Genomic DNA, 21,181 nt, shown 5'->3' with positions numbered 1-21,181 from the left:
GGGATTTGAGCACAGGTCCTTTCAGTGCAAGGCTGCAGCTCTAATTATTAAGCCACCTGGTGCCCACAAGAAGTTTGCTGTGGTGTGCAGGACACATAGTGCTAGGCAAAGAGGAGGCTATTCAAGTGCAGAGGTGTATTGAGGTCTCTCTCGAGACAGCGTTAGAGGCAGTACTGCGTTAAGCCCCCCAGCGCCAGCACCACTTTTTTTGCCAGCGTGTTTTTAAATATCTATGAGAAGGCACCCCCTCCAGTCGGCTGTCCACATGTCCTGTGTGTACCATCGCCATCTGCTTCTAACGTGCGCAATAGGAAGGGCAGCTGAGAGTGCATGGAGACACTCGTATTATATTACTCGCAGTCTGGGATTGAGGACATTTATGGGCTCACAGGCGAGGGAAGACAGCCTGTACACTGACTCTGGATCGATGGAAACCTGAGTGGCTGCAGCATAACATCACCAAGTAGTTTTTTGTCGGAAACAGCCAAGGGGGTCTTCATATTCCTAACAGTGGACACATCTTTTTATGAGTAGGGTTTGAATGGGCAGCTTTTCCAGGTCTGTGCGGAGTTGTAAATAACAGAATTGCTATTGTTCTGATTGTTTTTAAGTAATTTTTTTTTTTGCAAACATTACTTTAAACAGTCCCTCATTTTTTCAGGAACGTAAGAAGGAGGAAGGGGGGCTGCTGGCTGCCGCTGCTGTGGACAGAGACCATTTCCTCCTTATTACTCTAATTACAGCCGTCAGTCACAAGACCGCACTCTCAATGGGGAATACGTGTGGGTCTGAGCACCCTGATTCAAGAAACATTAAAACAGCACATATATACACGCACATCCAGAGGCTGCAGGTGCATCCTCCGGAATGATGAATGAAAAGTGACGTGGCTGTTGCCGTGTCCACAGCAGTGCTGCCCTTCTCAGTGGGCCCCTGACAAAGATCCACTGAGTGTTTGTGTTTCATTAGCGGCGGCTGCGTTTAATACACACTGCAGGCCCTTGTTTATTCCTGACATCTTCGTGCATCTCCTGCGACACTCTACAGTTAAAAATAGCGCCGCTCAAGCCTGGGGTATGGGCGACGACTGCGACTGAGGCCGTGCTTCCTTTTGTCAAGCAGCGCTTGACTCGATGAATAGGGATGAAAGCCATTAAGTCATTGAAAAGCACACATGAGGCTGGAAAGCTGGAGACTGGACAGCAGGTGGCGTAGTGGTTGAGGAACGAGAAGCAAGAAGCAATGACCTGGAAGGGTGGGTGGAAGGTCAGGCTGCACAGTTCCCCACCATGATACTTTACCCTGAAATTACACCTGTTTTGGCACTGTTAACTTTGAGATTACCTTCAGAGATTTAAGAGTGATTTTTGGTCCCTGTACAGGGCAGCAGGTGGCACAGTGGTTAGAGCTGTTGCCTTGAACTATTGGAGTTTGAGAACCACCACTTGAGCAAGGTATTTACCCTTAACTGATACAGTGAAATTTACCCTGTGATATAAATATATACACGTATGTCAGTGTAAAACCATGGAAATCCCTGCCGTTCATCACTGCCTCAGTGGAAAGGGTTGCTCTGGTTTGCTATGACAGAAACAGAGCACACAATTTCACATAACGGAATAAAGTTGTTACATAAAAATATGTAAATAAATAACTACCCTGGATGGCTGCTTTATGAATAAAAAATAGGTTGCTTAATTTGTGGATGAGTGTTGCGTACCTTGTGTGCCTTAACCACATCTTGTTGCCTGGAGAGGCCCTACTGTCGTATCCTTGAGTGCATCTCTTTACACCAGTTGCATTAATAAAAATATTCTCAGTGCTGTGAGCAGTGTGTATGTGTGCTGTGAGCTGGGTCAGCTCAGCCACCTCCTACCTCCGGGTGGGGATTTTAGGTCAGCGGTGCGCAAAGCGGGACCAGCATGACACCACCTTCACATTTGTGATACAATGTTCTCTGACCTCGGGCGCCACAGAAGTCATTCTTTCAAACACAAACAGATAAGGGCAGGCGACCTTAGTAAGCACACACTGTCTGTGTGAGTCAGTGGCAATGCGGGGGTCAGGCGATCTGCCGGCTGTGCTCAAGAAAGAGATACCTGCAGGGGGACACGTCTCTCCGAGTCTCCTAGTCCTTCGTCCCAGAGTAATACCTCCTTCTAGGCATTCAGGCTTAGATCTCATGAGCCTTGATCATCTCATGCTATAAGACATATGAAGGAGCAGCAGGTGCCGTAATGTTTGGAGCTGCTGTCTTGCACTTGATGGATTGAGTCAAATCCCGCCTCCTGCTGTTGTGCCCTTGATTGAGGTGCTTAACCTGAACTGAGTAAAATGTATTCATAAATTTAGCGCCGACGGGTAAAGACAACTGAGAGGACAACTGGGAGTGTAGTGGTTTAGAGCTGCTCACTTTGGACCCATAGGTCGCAGGTTTGATTCCCACTTTCAGTTCTAGTACTGTTGAAAGAGGTTCTTGCCCTGAATTGCTTAGGGGTAAATAATTGTAAGTTGCTTACATCCTGTTATGTGTGCGAAGAGGGACTGTCAGATGGACTGTCTCCTGAGCATCTGCTGGATCTGCTCAAGAACATTCAGGAGTATGTCCTTCTGATCTGGTCACCCATAGCAACCAGGCTGTGGCCCTGCAGGCTGATCTCTGTGGTCCACGACAGTGAAACCTGTTTGAGGTGTTTAAACTGCGCTGCATCACTGAGCCTTTCTCACATGGTCACATGTCTCCAGCGGAAGTTTGTGCTCTTACCACTGCCGTCAAAGGCCATGTAGGATGGACAGCCCTTGTTGGGGTGTTTTAGAGTGGGGATGGGATGCGGCAGCAACCCGGTGAATCGTGGCTACGTCTCCTCGGTGAAGCTCTGCTGCCACAGGGGGTCCCTGTGAAGAGTGCGTCACCGGAAGCAGCTTTGAATGACCCTCTGGCTGGACCTGTGCCAGCAATCTAAGCATATGGAGATGAAACCAAAAGCCCCTGTGAACCCAGTCTGGTTCTGCTCAAAACCTGCTGCGGAACTTGCTGGAAAGTAGAGTTGTCATGACAGAGACATTGAAGACCTTCTATGCCCAAGTGACCATGGAAGTAGAATAAATCCAGATTGGGAAGTGAAACATCTACTGGAGGCCAGAGGGACAATGAGGTCCGATGAGAACACTGCTAAGGGTTTCATATTTCATACAACAGACCTACAACTGTCTTCACAAACCCCACTCCCAGGTTTCACGGTTTAGTCAGCTGGTCCATTTGGAACAGTCATGTTTACATCTATTTATTTATTTCGTTTGACACGGGAAGTACATGTTAAGCTACACTGATTTACCCAGTTTTTCAGCAGGGTCATCCTTACTGTATCAATTTAGAGTAAGTACCTTGACCAAGAGTACTGCAGCAGGAGGTGGGATTTGAGCTGTAACCACTATGCCGCCTGCTGTCACATCTCCATGCTTTGTGAATTAAGCACAACCTAAAGGCGGGCAGCGTTGGCCGGGCTCGGCGAGTAGTGAGGGAGCAGCCAATGCGGTCGAGGTGCTCAAGATGCTCTCAGACACACGGTGCTCCGCAGTTTCACACGGGGGAACGGCTCCGGAGGCGCATTTCTGGCCTGAGGTTTGCTTTGCGCGCCTTTTATATTTAGTTCCATGAAAGCGCATTTGATCCTCTCAGATGTTCTCCTTCAGCAGTTATTCCTGTGCGCCAGGAGATGCCGCTCTGAAATGAAAGCAAAAGTAGAGTCTGGAGACGACGGCCTTGTTTTCCCTCAGGCAACGGGGGGTGGGCTGCTGTTAAACAAAGGAGGAGAAGGGGGTAGAGGGGCATTATGGGATTGCCGGAGGAGTACGGAGTAGGGTGGGGAAGCGTCTAAACCCTGTGATGAACCCGGGATGTCTGGGAGGGGTTGGGACAGCTGTAGTACTATCTTGCCCCAGTTACTCTAGGACAGGGGGATGGGCCTCTTGCTCTAGGTGAGAACATAAATAATGGCACTTCATGCATTTTCTTAATGTGCCACGAACCTACCATGTGCTGATGTACTGGGAACTTCCTGTCGACCAGCAGTGACCCTCCAGCTTTATGGACTGCCAAGAGATTTCGAGGATTTCCAGGTCTTCCCGAAAGGTAGCAAGGGGAGCCTGAGCTACGGTCCGTCTTTCCTTCTGGCGCATGAGTATTTGGGTTCACTGATGGTTTTCGACAATATTTTTACCCTGGCAGAATATTTACATGTTGCGTTGTTTTCGTTTGGATGACATTCTCATTAGGAATTGTCTTAATAATCTTATTGATCTTATTGAGAATGTGATACGCAGGCGTCACGGCAAAAATATATGTCAGCGTGTGAGAAGATGAAGGGAGATACGGCATGTCCTTGCTCTCCAGGGCTCTGACCTCCTTCCTGCTTTGTGGCCGCAGCTGAGCTTCCAGCACAAGGTGGGAATCCTGTACTGCAAGGCGGGCCAGAGCACGGAGGAGGAGATGTACAACAACGAGGGTGGCGGGCCAGCCTTTGACGAATTCCTTGACCTGGTGGGCCAGAGGGTGCGGCTCAAAGGCTTCACCAAGTACAGGGCACAGCTGGACAACAAGAGTAAGGGCGGCGCTCTTATATGCACGCACACATAAACACACACACCTACTCAGTGTTTGTATATGAACGATTCTGAATTTGTGTGTGCCTGTTGGGGGGACCGTGCGTGTGCTTATTCATACATGATCGCACCGTGTCACCCTCGATTCTCTCTCCTCCCTTGCAGCCGATTCCACTGGTACACACTCCATGTACACCACCTACAAGGACTACGAGCTCATGTTCCATGTGTCCACACTGCTGCCGTATACCCCCAACAACAGACAGCAGGTGAGTGACTCCCCAACCCCTTCACATTAATTCATTCATCTGACACTTTTGTCCAGTGCATCTTGCAGTGTTAAGCTACTTACATTGAATTACTCATGTATGCAACTGGGCAGTTTTTACTGTTGCATTTCAGTGTAAGTACTTTGATCTGGGGTACTACAGCAGAAGATGGGATTCCAAGTTTGGACAAAGTCCAGTGGTAGCAACTCCAACCATTGCGCCACCTTCTGGCCTCGCTTCTGTAGTTTCTTATGAAAAAGTATGTATGTGTGTGCAGGGAGTAGACACTGCAGGCTCCTCATGCCTGCTCCTTGTCCCTTGTGCATGCGTGCAAATTGGAAAAAGACTGATACAACACCCTCCCGTCTAGAGCCCCCCCAAAGTACGCTGACAGGCATGGTTGTCATGGTAACAGTGCCTAACACAGATTTTAATTAGAGCTTCCAAGGAGTTACGCGGCATGCGCAGGGCCCGATGTCTGCTGTGAACCCATTGCCTTCTTGGCGCTATGTGTGGCTGCGTAATGCCATGACCATCAGGGGTGTGGGACAATCCCACTGACCATTTGGTGTTGCCAAGCACCCTACATAGCCACAAGGGTCATCTGTGGACCTGGCTGCTGGGACTGACCTCATGGGATGCTGTGATCACAGCGCCGGGAAGGCCATGCAGCTGGAGGCTTCGTTGTAAATATGTGTAAATTGTATATCTTTAACCTCGACTGGCAGCATTACAACATTTCCCTCCACTTTCTTCTGGTGCGTAAATTACATCTCACTGTGTGGGATTAATGTTTATCCCTTCTCAGCTGAGCCTCCAGAAGGCTTGAGCACAGTCCATGTACTCTTCTAGTCATGCACCCTGTTTTCACCTTAAATCCTGTTTGTTCGCAAGCGGTGTGTCATATTTGCACGTCACAGACAAGATGTTGGGCAGCGGTGCTTTTTTTTTCTGTCCTTGTCTTCAGTGTCTCGGTGCCCTGAGATATTTTCGAGGAGCTTGGAAACTGAAAAAATCAAGAGCTGAAGATTTTAGTTTCACACTAATGCGGCATGAAGTGTTAAGGACATTGTGACAGTACTCAGGAAGCAGCCTGGCAAACATCCTGCAGAACTTCCTGGCTGTCCTTGTTACGAGTTCTCCTCAACCTGCTGAGAGCGACCCGTTGAAGACGTGCCAGTCCTAAAACTTGTGGAGATGGAGTCAGTCAACAGTGCCGAGGGGGAAGGTTGAGTTTAGAGCAGGGGCAGCAGGAGACACAGTGGTTTCACCCAACTATCTGCAGCACCAGTGATCAAAGTACTTACCCTTCATTGATTTGGTAAAGAATTACCCAGCTGTATAAACTGCATTGTCACGTAGTTAATAGTACCCTTGATCAAGACACTTACCCTGAATTGATATGGTAAAAATGACCAAAACATAACCTTCTACGTAATGTAAATGTGAATCATTAGACCAGATGAGGGGAATTTTCGTGCTGGGTTCACCAAGGAATGGTGTATCGCTAAATTTTATGAGCAGGGTTTCCATTCCACTGCCTAGGAAATCAATGCCTCCATTTCTTCCTCGAGAATATCATCTAAAAGTGGCAGAGGCTTTACTGAGGTTTACTGTAGTTCCATCACCATGGTTAGCTTATTATGTCTCTGAATCTCTTTATGTCCAGCTTCTGAGGAAAAGACATATAGGGAACGACATCGTCACCATCGTCTTCCAGGAACCTGGGGCCTTACCCTTCACACCCAAGAGCGTCCGCTCGCACTTCCAGCATGTGTTCGTCATTGTGAAGGTCCACAACCCCTGCACTGAGAACGTATGCTACAGGTAAGAGAGATTTTCAACCAGTTGCTACTGCATCGCACCGCCAAGAGTCCACCTGGGTGCAGGACTTGTACCACGATGACAAAGAGAGAGAGAGCAGGTCCCATCTGGGCCCTTGCAGAATTAATGGCATCGAGTCACAGAGTCAGTTAGCGCTTGAGTAATGGAAGGAGCCGTCAAGTAAAAGTAATGAACTCAGGCTCTGAGTGTGCACGAGGATTCACGTACCTTTGATGTCTATCTCCTGGTAAATATTTTTGGCACTTAACAGCTTTTTCAGGATTTTACAGGGCTTTAAACTGAAATCTGTGTCTGTCTGCTCCCCAAGGGTTGCCTCTAGTTTGATGGATTCTTGCCATGCTTGAAGATTCTGCACCTCTGGATTTGTCTTGTTTGATGTACAAATATTATTTTAGAAATGGGGTCTTCAGGATTCAGATTTTCTGTGAAGGGTTTCCTGTGAAACAACATCTGAACTCAGTGCAGCTGTGAATGGTGTATGAAGGACTGGAAATGTTTGGGTTCTGCTCTAATGTGAATATTTCCTAACTTTCCCAGTCATTTAAGATGATTGTCTTGTGCCCTTGCTGCCCCAATCGTGGTCTTTGACAGACATCCAAGCTGTTGGTCAACCATGATGTTCATGTCTCATCTGGTTGCTCTTTGTTCCATGCAGTGTGGCTGTTTCCAGATCCAAAGATGTACCCTCCTTTGGCCCCCCCATCCCCAAGGGTGTGACCTTCCCCAAGTCGGCCGTGTTCAGGGACTTCCTTTTGGCCAAGGTGATCAACGGTGAGAATGCGGCTCACAAGTCAGAGAAGTTCCGCGTGATGGCCACGCGCACGCGGCAGGAGTACCTCAAGGACTTGGCCGAGAACTTTGTAAGCACCACCACCGTGGACTCAGCTGTCAAGTTCAGCTTCATCACACTTGGAGCCAAGCGGAAGGAGCGGACCAAGCCGCGCCAGGATGCACACCTCTACAGCGCCGGCGCTGTCACCTGGGCTGTGGTTGCCCGTGACTTTGGGCAGTCCTCAGACATTGAGTGCCTCCTGGGTATCTCCAACGAGTTCATAGTGCTCGTCGAGGAAGAGTCCAAGAACGTGGTGTTCAACTGCTCCTGTCGTGACGTCATTGGCTGGACCTCAGGGCCAATGAGCATCAAGGTTTTCTACGAGCGCGGAGAGTGCGTGATCTTCTCTGCCCAAGAGAACTGTGGGGATGATATCCGCGAGATCGTACAGCGGATGGAGGTAAGGCCGTAGCTCCAGAGGGGGGTAGCGCAGAAGACACATCCTCTGGGTACCATGTGGGGCAGTAGTTAAGGAAGTGAGTTCTTCACCAATCAGTGGGTCCTGCTGTTGTACCTTCAGAAGAGGTACTTAACCTGTTGGATTTTGTGAAACATATATCTCATCAGGCTCATCATCGGGCTTATCATCAGATTTTTGTGTTTGGTTGTGCACAAGACAGGTACATTGTTAGACTGTTAAGAAAGCAAAGCAGTCAGGGTGTCAGGTGACAGGAAGTGTTCTTCCAGAAAGGCTCTGACATAAAGAAATCACGAAAAAAAGCAAGAAATTGAAAATAATTTCTCTGTATTCTTGACAAATTTGGACACTTTCTGGTGAAAACATAACTTTTGAAATGAAAACGCACTCAATGCAATTATTGATGCCAGAGGAGGTTGTCCAATTTCTCCATATTTTGCCTGAAGTTATTGTCCATCTGTCCGTGAGACATGCGTCGGAATGGTCCTAATTGTCCGAGACAGTTTGGGTGAGTTACTTGTCCCGGGCAGTCAGACAAGCGTTAACGTGGAGCTTTGTCTATTTGTTTGTAAAGACCCGCGTTCTACGCACATCGTTGGCCTTCACCTTCCGGTGTCCATGTGCGCTGCTGTCTGCGCCTCCGTTCCCGGCCCTGGGGTGTGTGTACCAGGCTTGGCCCATACTGCATGCCAGCTTCCTCCTGGGGATAGAGACAGGAAGTGAACAGTCTGCACTCTTTTATCACGGAACAGATTTAAGCATTTTTGGCTTGGGCTCAGAAAGCCACTTTAAGTCGGAAGACCAGGTTCTGAAAGGTTGGATAAGGTAGCAGGAAGGCAGCCCGAAGCAGAAGCCTCCTGCGTCGGCTTCCAGTAATGGACTCTTCAGTTGATCCCTGTCCTTGGAAGGCAATACATTATTTGGTATCTAGTATTTCACCTGAGACAAACTTTTACCCTGTCTGTGCAAAGTGCAAAATTAATTCTTTTAAGCCGTTACAGTCGGATGTCACATACTTATGCACTCTCTCCTTACCTCTCTGGGCCCATGAATCGTGGGTCTGAGCTGGATATATTGCTTCCATAAGTAAACATGTTCCAAAGATGGAGTGCTGGCTTTACCCCACCTGCCAAGTGATGCATATTTCTATGATTTGTCACACAGGGGGAGGTTACTATAGAAACCCAAACTTTTCCTGGATTTAGAGGAGACTGAAATTGTTACAGACTCGGTTTACTGTTACTTACTGTACATACAAACATTTTAGTCTTTTCTAAAGGCCTTTTCCTCCTTTTTCTATTTTGTAAAATTTCATTCTGGTAGAGGGAATGCGACTTGTATTTATGCGACCACCCAATAGATGGCGGTAAAGAGAACCCAAACACAATAGCAGTGTGGCACCGCCTTGTTTCAGCTTCCTTTGTGTTCACGGTTTTTGTCAACTGTTCTTGAGTGCTGAAGACATAAAAATAGGGAGAACATTGCACATGGGGCATCAAGTGATGTGGTGGTTAGAGTTCCCCCCTTACATTCAAAGCACTCGGGTTCAAATGCCATTTCCTGCTGTAGTGCCCTTGAGCAACGTACTCACCTGGAGTGAATACAATAAGAATTTACTTTGTGTATAAATTGGAAAATCATTATAAGTAGCTTAATGATTTGAGTTGCCTTGGAGATAAGAATCAGCCAAATAAATAATGAACATGATTATGGGATTAATTGGTCAATAATTGCCACTGAATAGGAGTTTTATATTTTTAATTGTGAAATATTTTACATCATTTCAGTTTAGTTCTAATTTTAATCTAGATCAAAGTGAAAACACTTTAAAATACTGTAATGTTTTTTATTTGCTGTATAGCTGAGATTTTTACACAGCTTAATCTGTAAATATATCAAGGGATTAAGATTTGATCGATTGTAATTTAGTGGTAAAAGTGACTTTGCATTTACAAACAGCACAAATTACAGACTTCTGGTCCCTGAGGTGAATATTAATAATAACACAATTTTGTGCATTGATGCACATGCTTGACGTAGAGACTTTTAAATATGAAGTACTTCTGGTCGTTTTTGTTTCCATTACCATGTAGTGCAGGTTTCTTTCATCTGCTGGGCGGTTTCCTCAAGTGCTTCTCACAAGAGCTTTAATAACCCTGAGTGCCAGAAGCTCTTGTTGCCGCAAGGAAGTTAATGCATGACTGTAATAACCTGGTGTTTGTGGAGACAGGGGATCCATGCAGTGTGCCTCAGCACAGCACTTCATTTTTTCCTGCCAGGGTTCAAAGAAGCTTTTTTCTTATATAGGAGAGGTTCCGTGTTCATCTGTTTCTTCAGACACGACCATCATAACTAAAGTCATTGGTTTGCTCTTCAACTGCGGTTCTTTGGGTTTCCAAGCAAGATGTGTCAGAAATTTCAACACCCCTGAGTCATAAACCTTTAATGCTGTTGTTCTGTAGTTCTGGTGGATTGTTGCTGCCATCATCATCATAGTCATCATTATCATCATTGTGATCATCATTCCCTTACCACTGAAGGTTGTAGGGGCACCAGTGATGACCACTCATTTTTCACAATATCTCACAATCTGCTGCTGCTCTCTGGGAAGCTGCAAAGGTCAAACCTGTCCATTTGTAGAGCTTGTCTTCCCATCTTTTCCTTTGTCCTCCTCTCTTCCTCTTGGCCTTCTATGATGGTCCTTGCAGTGACCGTACCACCTTGGCTTCCTTGTCTTCACAATAGACAGGTCTTCAGAAGCTCTGATGGCTCGCTCAGTTCTGCTGTGCTCTTCTTCACTAATGCTGTGATCCTTGTTTGAGATGCTTTTGATCTTCTGGTCGCATCTCATCTTCATGGGCAGGTTCCTCCTCATTAGTGCAGTGAGCAGTGATATAAAAGCACACACTAAGGCTAGCATGTGCTACCATTTTATGACATTTATGAGATGTATGTTATCACTTTATGGCACTCAGATACAGCAGGATGCTCTACATCAACCACGCAACCCTAGTAAGAAAAGCAGACTATAGTGATGTCTGACTCCATTGACTGCCCAGTGCATTATGGGTACTGCATTCTGCTTTGCTGGGTCCTGAGCTGCAGGAAAGAAGTCTACTGGCCCTGATCCACATCCCGGGGCGTGGCTTGGAGCGACCAATCACCCTGGAAGAGCGCCCTCGCCAGTGTCTACCATCTGCTCCCGGTTGGGGCCTAAGACCCCCGACAGGGCCTGCTCATTAGGTATACAACAACCGAGCTGTCTGTGGCATTAGCAGAGCGCACGCTTGGCTGGGTCGGCAGCCAGAGACATGGATGCTGGCGCAGCAGCGGGGCCGCAGTGCGGGGGACTCTCGTGCGTGACTGAGGGGTTAGCAAACGAAGGTCTAACAACTAACCTAACCCTAGAGGCCATTGTAGTGCTGTCTCATAGAAAGGGTGGAGGCTTTAACTGGCCAACAGGTGGCGTAGCGGTCAGAGCTGCATCCTTGCTCTCAAAGATCGCAGATTGAAATCCCTCTTCTACTGTAGTGCGGCTTGAGAGAGGTACTTACTCTGAACCGATGCAGTAAAAGCTACCGTGCTGTATAAATCACTGCAAGTTGCTTTGAGGAAAAATGTCAGAAAAATTAGTAAATGTGGTGTAACTGCTTTAGCTTCAGTCTTTTCGAGAGGAAGTGATTCCAGGAGCTGCAGAAAGGAGCAATGGCTCCTCTCAGGGACAATGCTTCTCTTTTCATCTTCCTGTTTCATCTCAATCCAGATGTGAACCTGAACTGGAACACAGCCCTTTCCCGGCGTCACCTGCACACCCTTCATTAGTCAGAGTGCTGGATTAGGGAGTAATGTGATGAGGACGGCCACCCGCCCTGTGTGTCTGAGCTCAGGTATAGCTCAGGAGGCTGGAATCCTCTTAGAGAGTCCCACTGAGGGGGGGGTGCCCAACCACACACTGAGGGGGCGTTAGAGATTTAACACTTTAACCAACAGCAGTAGTGCCACACTCCCCTAGTGAAGTCCCCACACCCTCCTCTGCTGGCCCTCAGCCTGACTTCATTTCAGGCAGCTCTGGCAGCCAAGGGTTTTATTGGATTGGGGGGGCTTCAGGGTTTAACTGCTTCCTCTTTTTGTGAACTCAGCACCACCTGGCTCTGCCACCTGTGCTATAATGCCCCGGGTGCAGGGCGAGGTCACACCCTCTTGCCCGAGCTTCAGGCTTGGCTGTAAAGTTTTAGTTTTTAGTAACTTACTTCAGGACATCTGGCAGCAGGTGGCGTAATGTTAGAGCTATTGTCTAATGGTCCAAGGATCCACCATCCACCATCAACAACCACTTGATTGCGGTGAGCCAGAGCCTGACCCGGCAACACAGGGCGCAAGGATGAAGGGGGAGAGGACACACCCAGGATGGGATGCCAGTCCGTCACAAGGCACCCCAAACAGGGCTCGAACCCCAGTGGTCCAAGGATTTAGGTTGAAATCCCATCCCTTGTTGTAGTACCTTTTAAACAAGGTACTTACCCTGAATTGATACGGTAAAAATTACTAAACATCGCTATATCAATGGTAAATCAGTATTAAGTAGCTTAACAGTACATGTTCCTTTGAAGAAAAGCATCAGATGAATAAAAAAAAAAAGTATGATGTGGTTAGTTTTCCAGTGAAAACATTACACATCAGACATATCATTATGCTTACGTACCCTGTGACCATGCCGTTGGGATCTGTTCTTGCTGATTTTCCTCCAAGCCTGGATAAGTAGGAAGGCATGTAAGGAGATGCACCACCTGCACACTGGGTCAGAGCTCCTTGAGGGAGAGCTGCAGTTGTGCTCTCCATGTGGGCTCGGACCTGTGAATAGATGGGAGGACCGACGAGTCACTCCCAGCTTGAATTCGGTCCAAGCCCTCGCCGCAAGGGCAATGTGCATTTGCATGTAAAATGAACCAAATGAGAATTGCCAGTTAATTTCTATCTCATTAATTATGGTAATGATGTTTTTTTAATTAGCATGTGATCCCCCCCACCGCCACCTTGGGGTTTGGATGTTCCAGTTAATTTGATATGGGAAACTCTTGAAAATGCTTTGGAAGATGGCTAACTGAGGGGCAGCAGGTGGCGTAGTAGTTAGAGCCATCTTTTCCAATCAAAAGGTCCTAATTTCAAATTCCACTCCTGCTGTAGTACCCTTTATCCAGGTACTCACCCTGAATTGATGCAGTAAGGATTACCTTGCTGTAACTGAGTATAAATACCTTATATTGTCAGTCAGTTTTTACAACTGAGTCAGATAAATAATTAAAGGTATATCATGGGTGGAATAACCTTTTTACAGTTATCTGACACTTTTCTTCCAACTGACTTATCATGTTAGTCTGTCAACAAATATACAATTATTTACTCATTTACACAAGTACCTTGCTTAAGGGTACTACCAGTAGAGGTGGGATTTGAACCTGTGAGTCTAAAGGCAGAAGCTCTGACCTCCACTCTACCAACTGTCCTGTTCAAGATGCTGCTAGTTTTGGTTAAATTGACCATACCCATCACTCCTCCTGCCAGTTATCTGGGGCAGCCTGGATTTGCCCACTTTTATATCCTTATTTTACCACATTGCTCAAGTTTACGAAGGGCTGCCAACATGGTGAGGTAATGTTGAGCCGACGCTGCAGTAACGCTGAACCTCCCTCTATCTGCAGAACAGATAAAAAGATGCTGAGCTAGAAAAATCTGGAAACCCAGGCAGAGCACTCCTCCCCCTGGGGTGTTTTGGACTCGCACATCACTTTAATCGGTTTTACCGTGATTTTGAAATGTGTTTCTTGCTCGCATTATGCAATAGAAACAGTGGTGCTTTGAGAGGTGATCGCCTTCGGCCGTCTGCCGCTGTTGTTAGATTTACATTTATTAATCTGGCAGACTCATTTTGTTTTGTTCCACATTTTTGGTAACTATTACTCTTACCTCTTGGTACTTCCAACTCCGTCTTACAACACCGGAACTGTTATGCCTTTGTTTTTTTACTGCACATGCAATTGATTCCGTATAAATGGCTCCTTTTTGTTTAATTGTTTAATTTCTCTTTGCCTTTTGTTAGTTGGCACTGACAATGGTTGAAGAGGAAGGACACAATGTGCAGGAATCATTTTGGTGTGATTCTGCTCTCGCACAAAGCTACTGGAGCCATGATGGAGTGCTTTCAAAGTCGTCCTTGCCGCCGCATTTGTATAGCTGGTGTGTGAGGTTGTGCCCTCTAGCCTGCAAATGCTCCAGACTGCTGCTAGAAGCTGGAGGGACACTGAATAGATGGTTTAACTGAATGGACTGTTGCTATTGGGAACTGGAGTCTCGTCATGGTTTTAGAGAGGCAATTGATGATAGGGGTGGGGTCACCTGTGGTCATTGTATGTCTATAGACACATGTGCCTATATGGACCTCATCCGTGCAACGTGTTGTCCTAATCTAGTGGTCTCGCAGAAGTGTAAGCGCTCAGCCATTGCAGTTAATGCTTTACAAGGTTGTTTGTGTATTTGTGTGTTTGTTTGTGAATGGACCCCAGGCTAGGCAGGACACACACCCAGCACTGTACACCCAACTCAGAACTTTTCACTCAAAGTTAACAGGAAGCTGGATACAGAGCACATGGGGTGTCTTCATTGACATCGTATGTTTATCGCTCAGTGGTTGTCCTTGTCGGACATGTAGATGAATTTTTCTAATTTCACCCAGTTATGACACCAGTAGTTCAGATTCAGAGTTTCACACAGAGACACAACAAACATTGCATCCTGGGGACTTGAATCAACAACCATCTGGTTACAAGTCTAGTCTTTTGAGCTTTGGATGGCTTATTAATCTTCAGTTGTGTCAACATGTCACCTGTCCTGCTGATGAGTGGTTCTGCCATCTAGGTCGTGACCCGCGGCTGCGAGACCGTTGAGACCACCCTGAGGCGGAACAGCCTGGGCCAGCTGGGTTTCCATGTGAACTTTGAGGGCGTCGTGGCCGATGTGGAGCCCTTCGGCTTCGCCTGGCAGGCGGGGCTGCGCCAGGGTAGCCGTCTCGTGGAGATCTGCACAGTGGCCGTAGCCACACTGACCCATGAGCAGATGATCGACCTGCTGCGTACCTCCATCACTGTCAAGGTGGTGATCATCCCGCCGTATGAGGACGGCACACCCCGCAGGTACAGTACCCTGGTACACCTTGGCTCACTTTCTGTTGTTGGGCAACTGCTCACAGTACTAAAAAAGTCTTTGGTATGAACACAGAAATGCCACTTTGGGCCAGCAGGGATTGTGGTGGTTTGTGCCCTTGCCTTGTATTTGAAAGTCTCAGTTTCAAATCCCCACATTCTGCTGCAGAACCAGCAGCTGTATTAATGGGTAAATCAGTGTAAGTAGCTTAGTGTACAAACCTCACATTGAAGGGGCAGCAGGTGGCATAGTGGTTAAAGCTGTCACCTGCACTCTCGGGACACGGGTTTGAATACCACCTCCTGCTGTAATGCCTTTCATTAAGGTACTTACCCTGAACTGACATGGTAAAAAATTACCCAGCTGTATAAATCAGTGTAACTCGACATTGTAATTCACTTTTTAAAATGAATAAATGTAAATGGATATCATCTTGAAAAATGTTATATAAATAAATGTTAATGACAATAATGTTTCCGTAATGATATCTGACAGCTCACAGTTGTGACAGGCGAAACTGTTGGTTGTTTATTATTATTCTTATTATTATTATTATTGATGCCGTTCAGAAGACACACATTATTTATTTTGAAATGAGTGACATTTTAAAGGCAGCCTGACTCACAGCACGGAGTGACAGGCAACACACCCACGGTGCGCTGAGTGACAGGTGCCATTGTGACTGCCTGTCGTCGACCGGCACCAGTGGGTATGGGCAGGTGGGCATCGGGTCGCGCCAATGCTGCTTATCTCAGCGCCGAGCTTCCTGCCGCTGTGTGGTGTGACGCAAGCGGATGAGCGGCCCTTTTCCCTTTGTTTCAGAAAGTCTGCAGAAACATCGCCTTTTTCCCCTTTATTTTCAGAGTTGCCTCGCAGAATCAGCATGTACAGCTCTTTCTCACACACAGACACACACGTGCACGCACACACACAAGGCCGGAACAGCAGTGTCGCCTTCCTGTGTTTAATTCCTGTTTAATTGTCCTCAGACGTGGCTGCTGTCCAGGCCTTTTTGGGAGGTCGCACACACCATTCTGGACTGTTGGCTTCCCGGTCCGATTCTTTTGTCACCCATGATCCACCTCATTAGTAAATCGCTGCATAATTGCACAGTAATCATTTTTATCCAAAGGGATTAAGGGAGCTTACACTTTCCCCATTTCAAAAATGGGGTATTTCTCCAGACCACACGCTCCAGGTTAAAATCAGCGGTGCCCCCCATCCCCCTCACATCCAAACCTGCATCTTGCATCAACACTGCTGAATGAATAAATGAGTGAATGAATAAAGTGGATTATTTCAACTTTGATGATCTTAAATGAGCTCCCTCTGTCCCTTGGAGCTGCTGACTCCCATTGAACATTTGGGAAGGGTCTGAAAGCCATCTCTTTTCGGACCCACTTCTCTCCTGGTTGCCTTCCTGCTCCATGAACTTTCACCGCCGCACCTGTCCTGATCACCTCTGTATTTCCTATCAGTTCTATATGCGGCTACTCGTTTGCCTGTGTCTGTATCCCAGCCTGAGAAAAGTGTCTTCTAATAAATACGGATGTGTTGCAGTTATGAATTAATTTTGGGAGACTGTGATAATGGAGCTGTGTCAAAGCCTTCAATGGGCAACTCTAAGCAATGGGGAGCGTGTCCTGGTGGGGGTGTGTGTCATGCAGTAGGGTGCAGTTCGGTACCCAACAGGTGGCCCCCCTGACCCACGACCTGCATGCCACAAGTCACACAGCAGTGCCTGGTCCCTCATCCAGCTGGTAATCCTCTTACTTTAATCTGCGATGATACAACCGTAAGCTGCTTTGGCGAGGGTCAGACCGCCGGCATGGCCTACGGGGAGCCAGGAGTCATCGCGACGGTGATGGCTCTTCCTCCCTCTCTTTCTCTCTCTCTCTCGCTTGCTCGCTCACTTGCTTGCCACCAAACAGAGCATAGATATACAGCCCACAGAAAAAGAACGTACAGCCTACAGGACAGCAGCTGTTACAGTGGTTCAGGTTCTCACAGTGCATCTGAAGTCCATGGTTCGAATTCCTCTCCAGTTCTAGTTCCCTTGAGCAAGGTATTTACCCTGATTTGATACAGTAGAAATTACCCAGCCATGTAAATGAGTAAGTCAGTAGGCTTTGTATACAAACTAAACATTGTAAGTCACTCTGGACAAAGATAAATAATAGTTAATGTTAAATAAACCTTTTCATGACTACAGCAGACAAACCTTTTCCTGCCCTTTAAATATTTGTTTGTTTTTTTGTTTATATACATATATATATTTTTCCTCTGTTTCTCTTTTCCTGTTATCAAGAAGAGATTAGAACGAGTTATTTTAAAGAGTCTGTTTATATATATAAGCATCAAGGCCTTTGTGTGTACATATGTATGCTTGTTCTGTGGCGTGTGGGTCTGGGTGCCCCCAGTCCAGGTTGGGTTTGGCCCAGTCGTGTCTCCTTTTGGTCCAGTCCTCCAGTTTTTTTCGCTGGTCCCTTTCTCTGTCACATGCACACGCACAAACACAAACTCATTCATTTCCCGTTAGCTCTCTCAGTCTCTCCCCTGTTCAGCCCTTCTGCAAAGTGCTTCCCTTGAGCGGTTAAGCACGCGCCACCAGGGGCTTCGCCAAGACAGCCCACAGTCTGGACGACATTAGCATTAGCACTTGCTTTCACTGCCTTCCCTCGGAGTCAAGGGCTGGAGTACGAGGGAGGAATTTTAAGGGCTCAGTGGTTGGCTCTCAAAGGCGAGAAGGTGTCCCGGATGACAATGAGCGCTCCTGTTTCACTACCATGAGCTCAAGGAAAAGGAATCTGTGGGAAAGTCACGGCCGCGGCCGGTCGCTACCGTCAAAGGGGGAAAACCGAGGCGGACAATGGAGCTTGGCTTCGCGACAACAGTCGATGACCTCAGTGTCCAGCAGTCACACATCAGGTTTTTCCCATTGGCAGAACTCCTCCGCACAGGGCTTGAAGGCTCCGTGGTGGATGAGGTCGCTATTCATAACTCAAATAAAAATAAAGACCTTCTTGTATCTGGCAGCTGCTCACGCTTGTGTCCGCTTGTACGTCACGATATTTATTGAAGCGGTTATTAAAATTACCCTGTTGCCAAGATTACAAGAAAAGCTTCCGTCTTCTAATTTGAGCCATCAGTCCTTCACACGTTTGTCGAACTCCGACCGAGTTGACTTTAAAACACTGTTTCTTGGGGTGGCAGTAAGGAGAAAAATGCCACTCTCTCTGTGTCATTAGAAACAGTTTCACACACTTCTTCTATTTTTTAAGGTGCTAGGAGAGATCATGCCTTCGAACAGGTTGTGTGTGCTGATATGTGGCAAGACACAGCTGTAATCATAGCTTCACTGCTTTTTGTGTTTAGACTGGAATAAGGGGACATGCCAGTCCACAGCTGGCTGCTTGAAGCCCCTTCTCCATCATCTCTGCAGGAAAACATGAAACAAGTTCAACATGTTTGCTATTAATCAAAACTGGGGGTGGGAACCCTGTGGTTTCCCTGTCCAAAAAGAGCCTGAATGTGAGTGTGCTCCATGTGTCACGCGTGTGCGACCGCACTGCACATCCACATGCGGATCAACATACTGCACATTTGTTTAGTTTTACCCTGTAGGTGTTGTCATTAATCATTATTGTCTTCCTCCTTTTATCAAAGGCAACTTACAATGTGTAGTAATGAAATTTACAGCAATTTACCTGTTTATATGGCTAGGTATTCTTCGTAGAGTCAATCAGGGTAAGAACCCTGATCAATGGTGCGGCAGCAGGAATGGGATTTGAGCCAGAGGAGTTCCGATTACAAAGCTCCAGCTCTAATCACTATGTTATTTGGTGCCTCGCTGAGTATTGATCTGCTGTTTGTTGTCTCTCATTTGACCTTGAACGGAAAGCCATTGGATCGTTATGTGCTTCTGGGTTGTCATCCTGAACCAGTGAAATGAAGATCTTCATAAGCTCTATTACCTCCTGTATGGATTTCCAATAGCAGGTCAGCTGTGTGTTTGCTTCTGGTGACCGCTGGCAGGTGTCACTGAACTGACCGCTGGTAGGTATTGCTACAAGCTGCTGCCAGTGCTCTGGATCAGGATGAGGATGCATTCTTTCTATTCAGACGCATGACTGTCCTCCTTTTTGATGCCTCTAACAAGAAGCCGAATACATAGTTTAAGAAACCTGTGGTAGGGCAGTTGGAAACCCACCATGGTCGCCCAGCCCTGGAAATAGACCTAGTGGTCATGCTCATGTGTAAAACAGGAAGACCTCGTCCAAGGCTGTCACACACAAGGGTGTCTGATCCCCTGCCCTCGCTGGCATGTTGCCATGAGAAGAATGGCATCCAACACCCATCTTTGATGTGAAGATCATTGTCCAAGAGCGTGCCTATTGAAAGACTGGAACAATGCTCTTCCGGAAGATAAAGGCTGCTTTCTTTGGCGCTGCTTATGGCTTCTCGCCTCTATTGAGCTCCAGGCAGCTTCTGCACCGGTTACATCCACCATATAGGTCTCCTGTGTGGTCTAGTAGTTAAAGAACACTGCTATTTATGCCTCTTTAAATAACCCAGTGGGAACCATTTAAAACCCCAAGTGTGGATTTGATAAAAGTAATAATTCCTCCAGTAAAGCCCCCCTCACCCTTTTAAGTGGTTTAACCCCACAGACAGGATGAAGTTCACCTGTCTGACCCACTGTTAGACTGATGCCATATAATCTCAGGCCACGTCATGTATGTTCACACAGCACACCGCATGTATGATAAGATAAAGCTTTTGTTACTCCAGTTATGAGTGTGGGGGCACTAGGGTACAGTTGAGCACACAGTTTCAGTGTCTCCACACAAGAGCTCCTGTAGGAGAAGGAACATTAGGAAGGAGAATGAGATGAGGTTCAGGAACGTGAAAGCGCAAGGCTTTACGTTAACCTTGTTTAACTGGAGACAGCGAGGCGGCAAAATGCGGTGTGGAGGATCAACCGTTCTCCGCCTAATGACCGGCTTAGTAAACTCATTAAAAGGGTGCTTACACGCTGTGCTAAAGTGCTTAGTCCACGAGCCCCGGACGTGTGGGAAAGCCCAGCGAGAAAGGAGGAGTAGACATTGCTTCGCTCGTCCCGGCCCACGCTTAGTGACCGAGATCTTTTGTTCCTTTAGAAGATGTTTAGTTGGGATCTAATGACTGTTTCCGCTGCCGCGTTTCTTTCCGCCAGTTACCCGCAGTGGGAGATCACCCTGCTTACATGGTTTGGCTTCTGTGTGGGAATGAATCCCATATCAGTTAAACTTGTCTGCCGAGAGCTCCTGAGGCTTCTTCACTTTGCATAGACTGAGCTCCTCTGCTCTCCAGCCACCACAGCATTGGCCAGAGGAGCAAGATGAAGTGACACTTCCATTAGTTTAAATCTCATAAACTTCAGAAGGTGGTTCATTTAATACCCCAGCTCCAATTTACAAGGCACTTGTTCACATTTAAGAAGACCAAATTTTGGTTTTTTTGTACCTTCTTTGGGGGGGCGGTGGCGCAGTGGGTTGGACCACGAGCCTGCTTTCCGATGGGTCTGGGGTTCAAGTCCCGCTTGGGGTGCCTTGCGATGGACTGGCGTCCCGTCCTGGGTGTGTCCCCTCCCCCTCTGGCCTTACGCCCTGTGTTGCCGGGTAGGCTCCGGTTCCCCGCGACCCCATCTGGGACAAGCGGTTCTGAAAGTGTGTGTGTGTGTGTGTGTGTGTGTGTGTGTGTGTGTGTGTGTACACCTTCTTTGGCTCGTGCTGTATTAAGTTCTTGTCCACTGGTGTCAACTGTCAACAATGTCAGTTCCCAAGAAGACTGTTGATGATGTACCTTCTTGAAAGCTGTCATCTAACCTGGACTGCTTTGGTAATCCCCCAAAGAGGTGATGAGTAAAACTATAAGCCTCTGTTGGAGACCAGATAATGGTGTGTGATGTGTCTGTGTGTCTGAAGGTCTACGATGGGATAGAGGCAGTAAAGGAAGAATCAAGTGCTGCCCGGAGAG

General features: G+C 47.2%; 1 protein-coding gene across 3 annotated transcripts in view; it reads left to right on the top strand.

The window, feature by feature from the left end:
* Positions 1-21,181, top strand: part of LOC108927126 (signal-induced proliferation-associated 1-like protein 2) — an 81,940-nt gene that overhangs the window by 38,048 nt on the left and 22,711 nt on the right. For all 3 annotated transcript variants that reach the window (XM_018740213.2, XM_018740212.2, XM_018740210.2), the window contains 5 exons: positions 4,427-4,601; positions 4,768-4,871; positions 6,541-6,698; positions 7,372-7,948; positions 14,879-15,153. In XM_018740213.2, coding sequence (XP_018595729.1) covers positions 4,427-4,601; positions 4,768-4,871; positions 6,541-6,698; positions 7,372-7,948; positions 14,879-15,153 — 1,289 coding nt within the window. The remainder of the gene's footprint in view (positions 1-4,426; positions 4,602-4,767; positions 4,872-6,540; positions 6,699-7,371; positions 7,949-14,878; positions 15,154-21,181) is intronic.

This window comes from Scleropages formosus, chromosome 4 (assembly GCF_900964775.1).
Source record: "Scleropages formosus chromosome 4, fSclFor1.1, whole genome shotgun sequence".
In the NCBI taxonomy this organism is placed as follows: domain Eukaryota; kingdom Metazoa; phylum Chordata; class Actinopteri; order Osteoglossiformes; family Osteoglossidae; genus Scleropages; species Scleropages formosus.
This window is presented reverse-complemented; position numbering and strand designations above follow the sequence as displayed.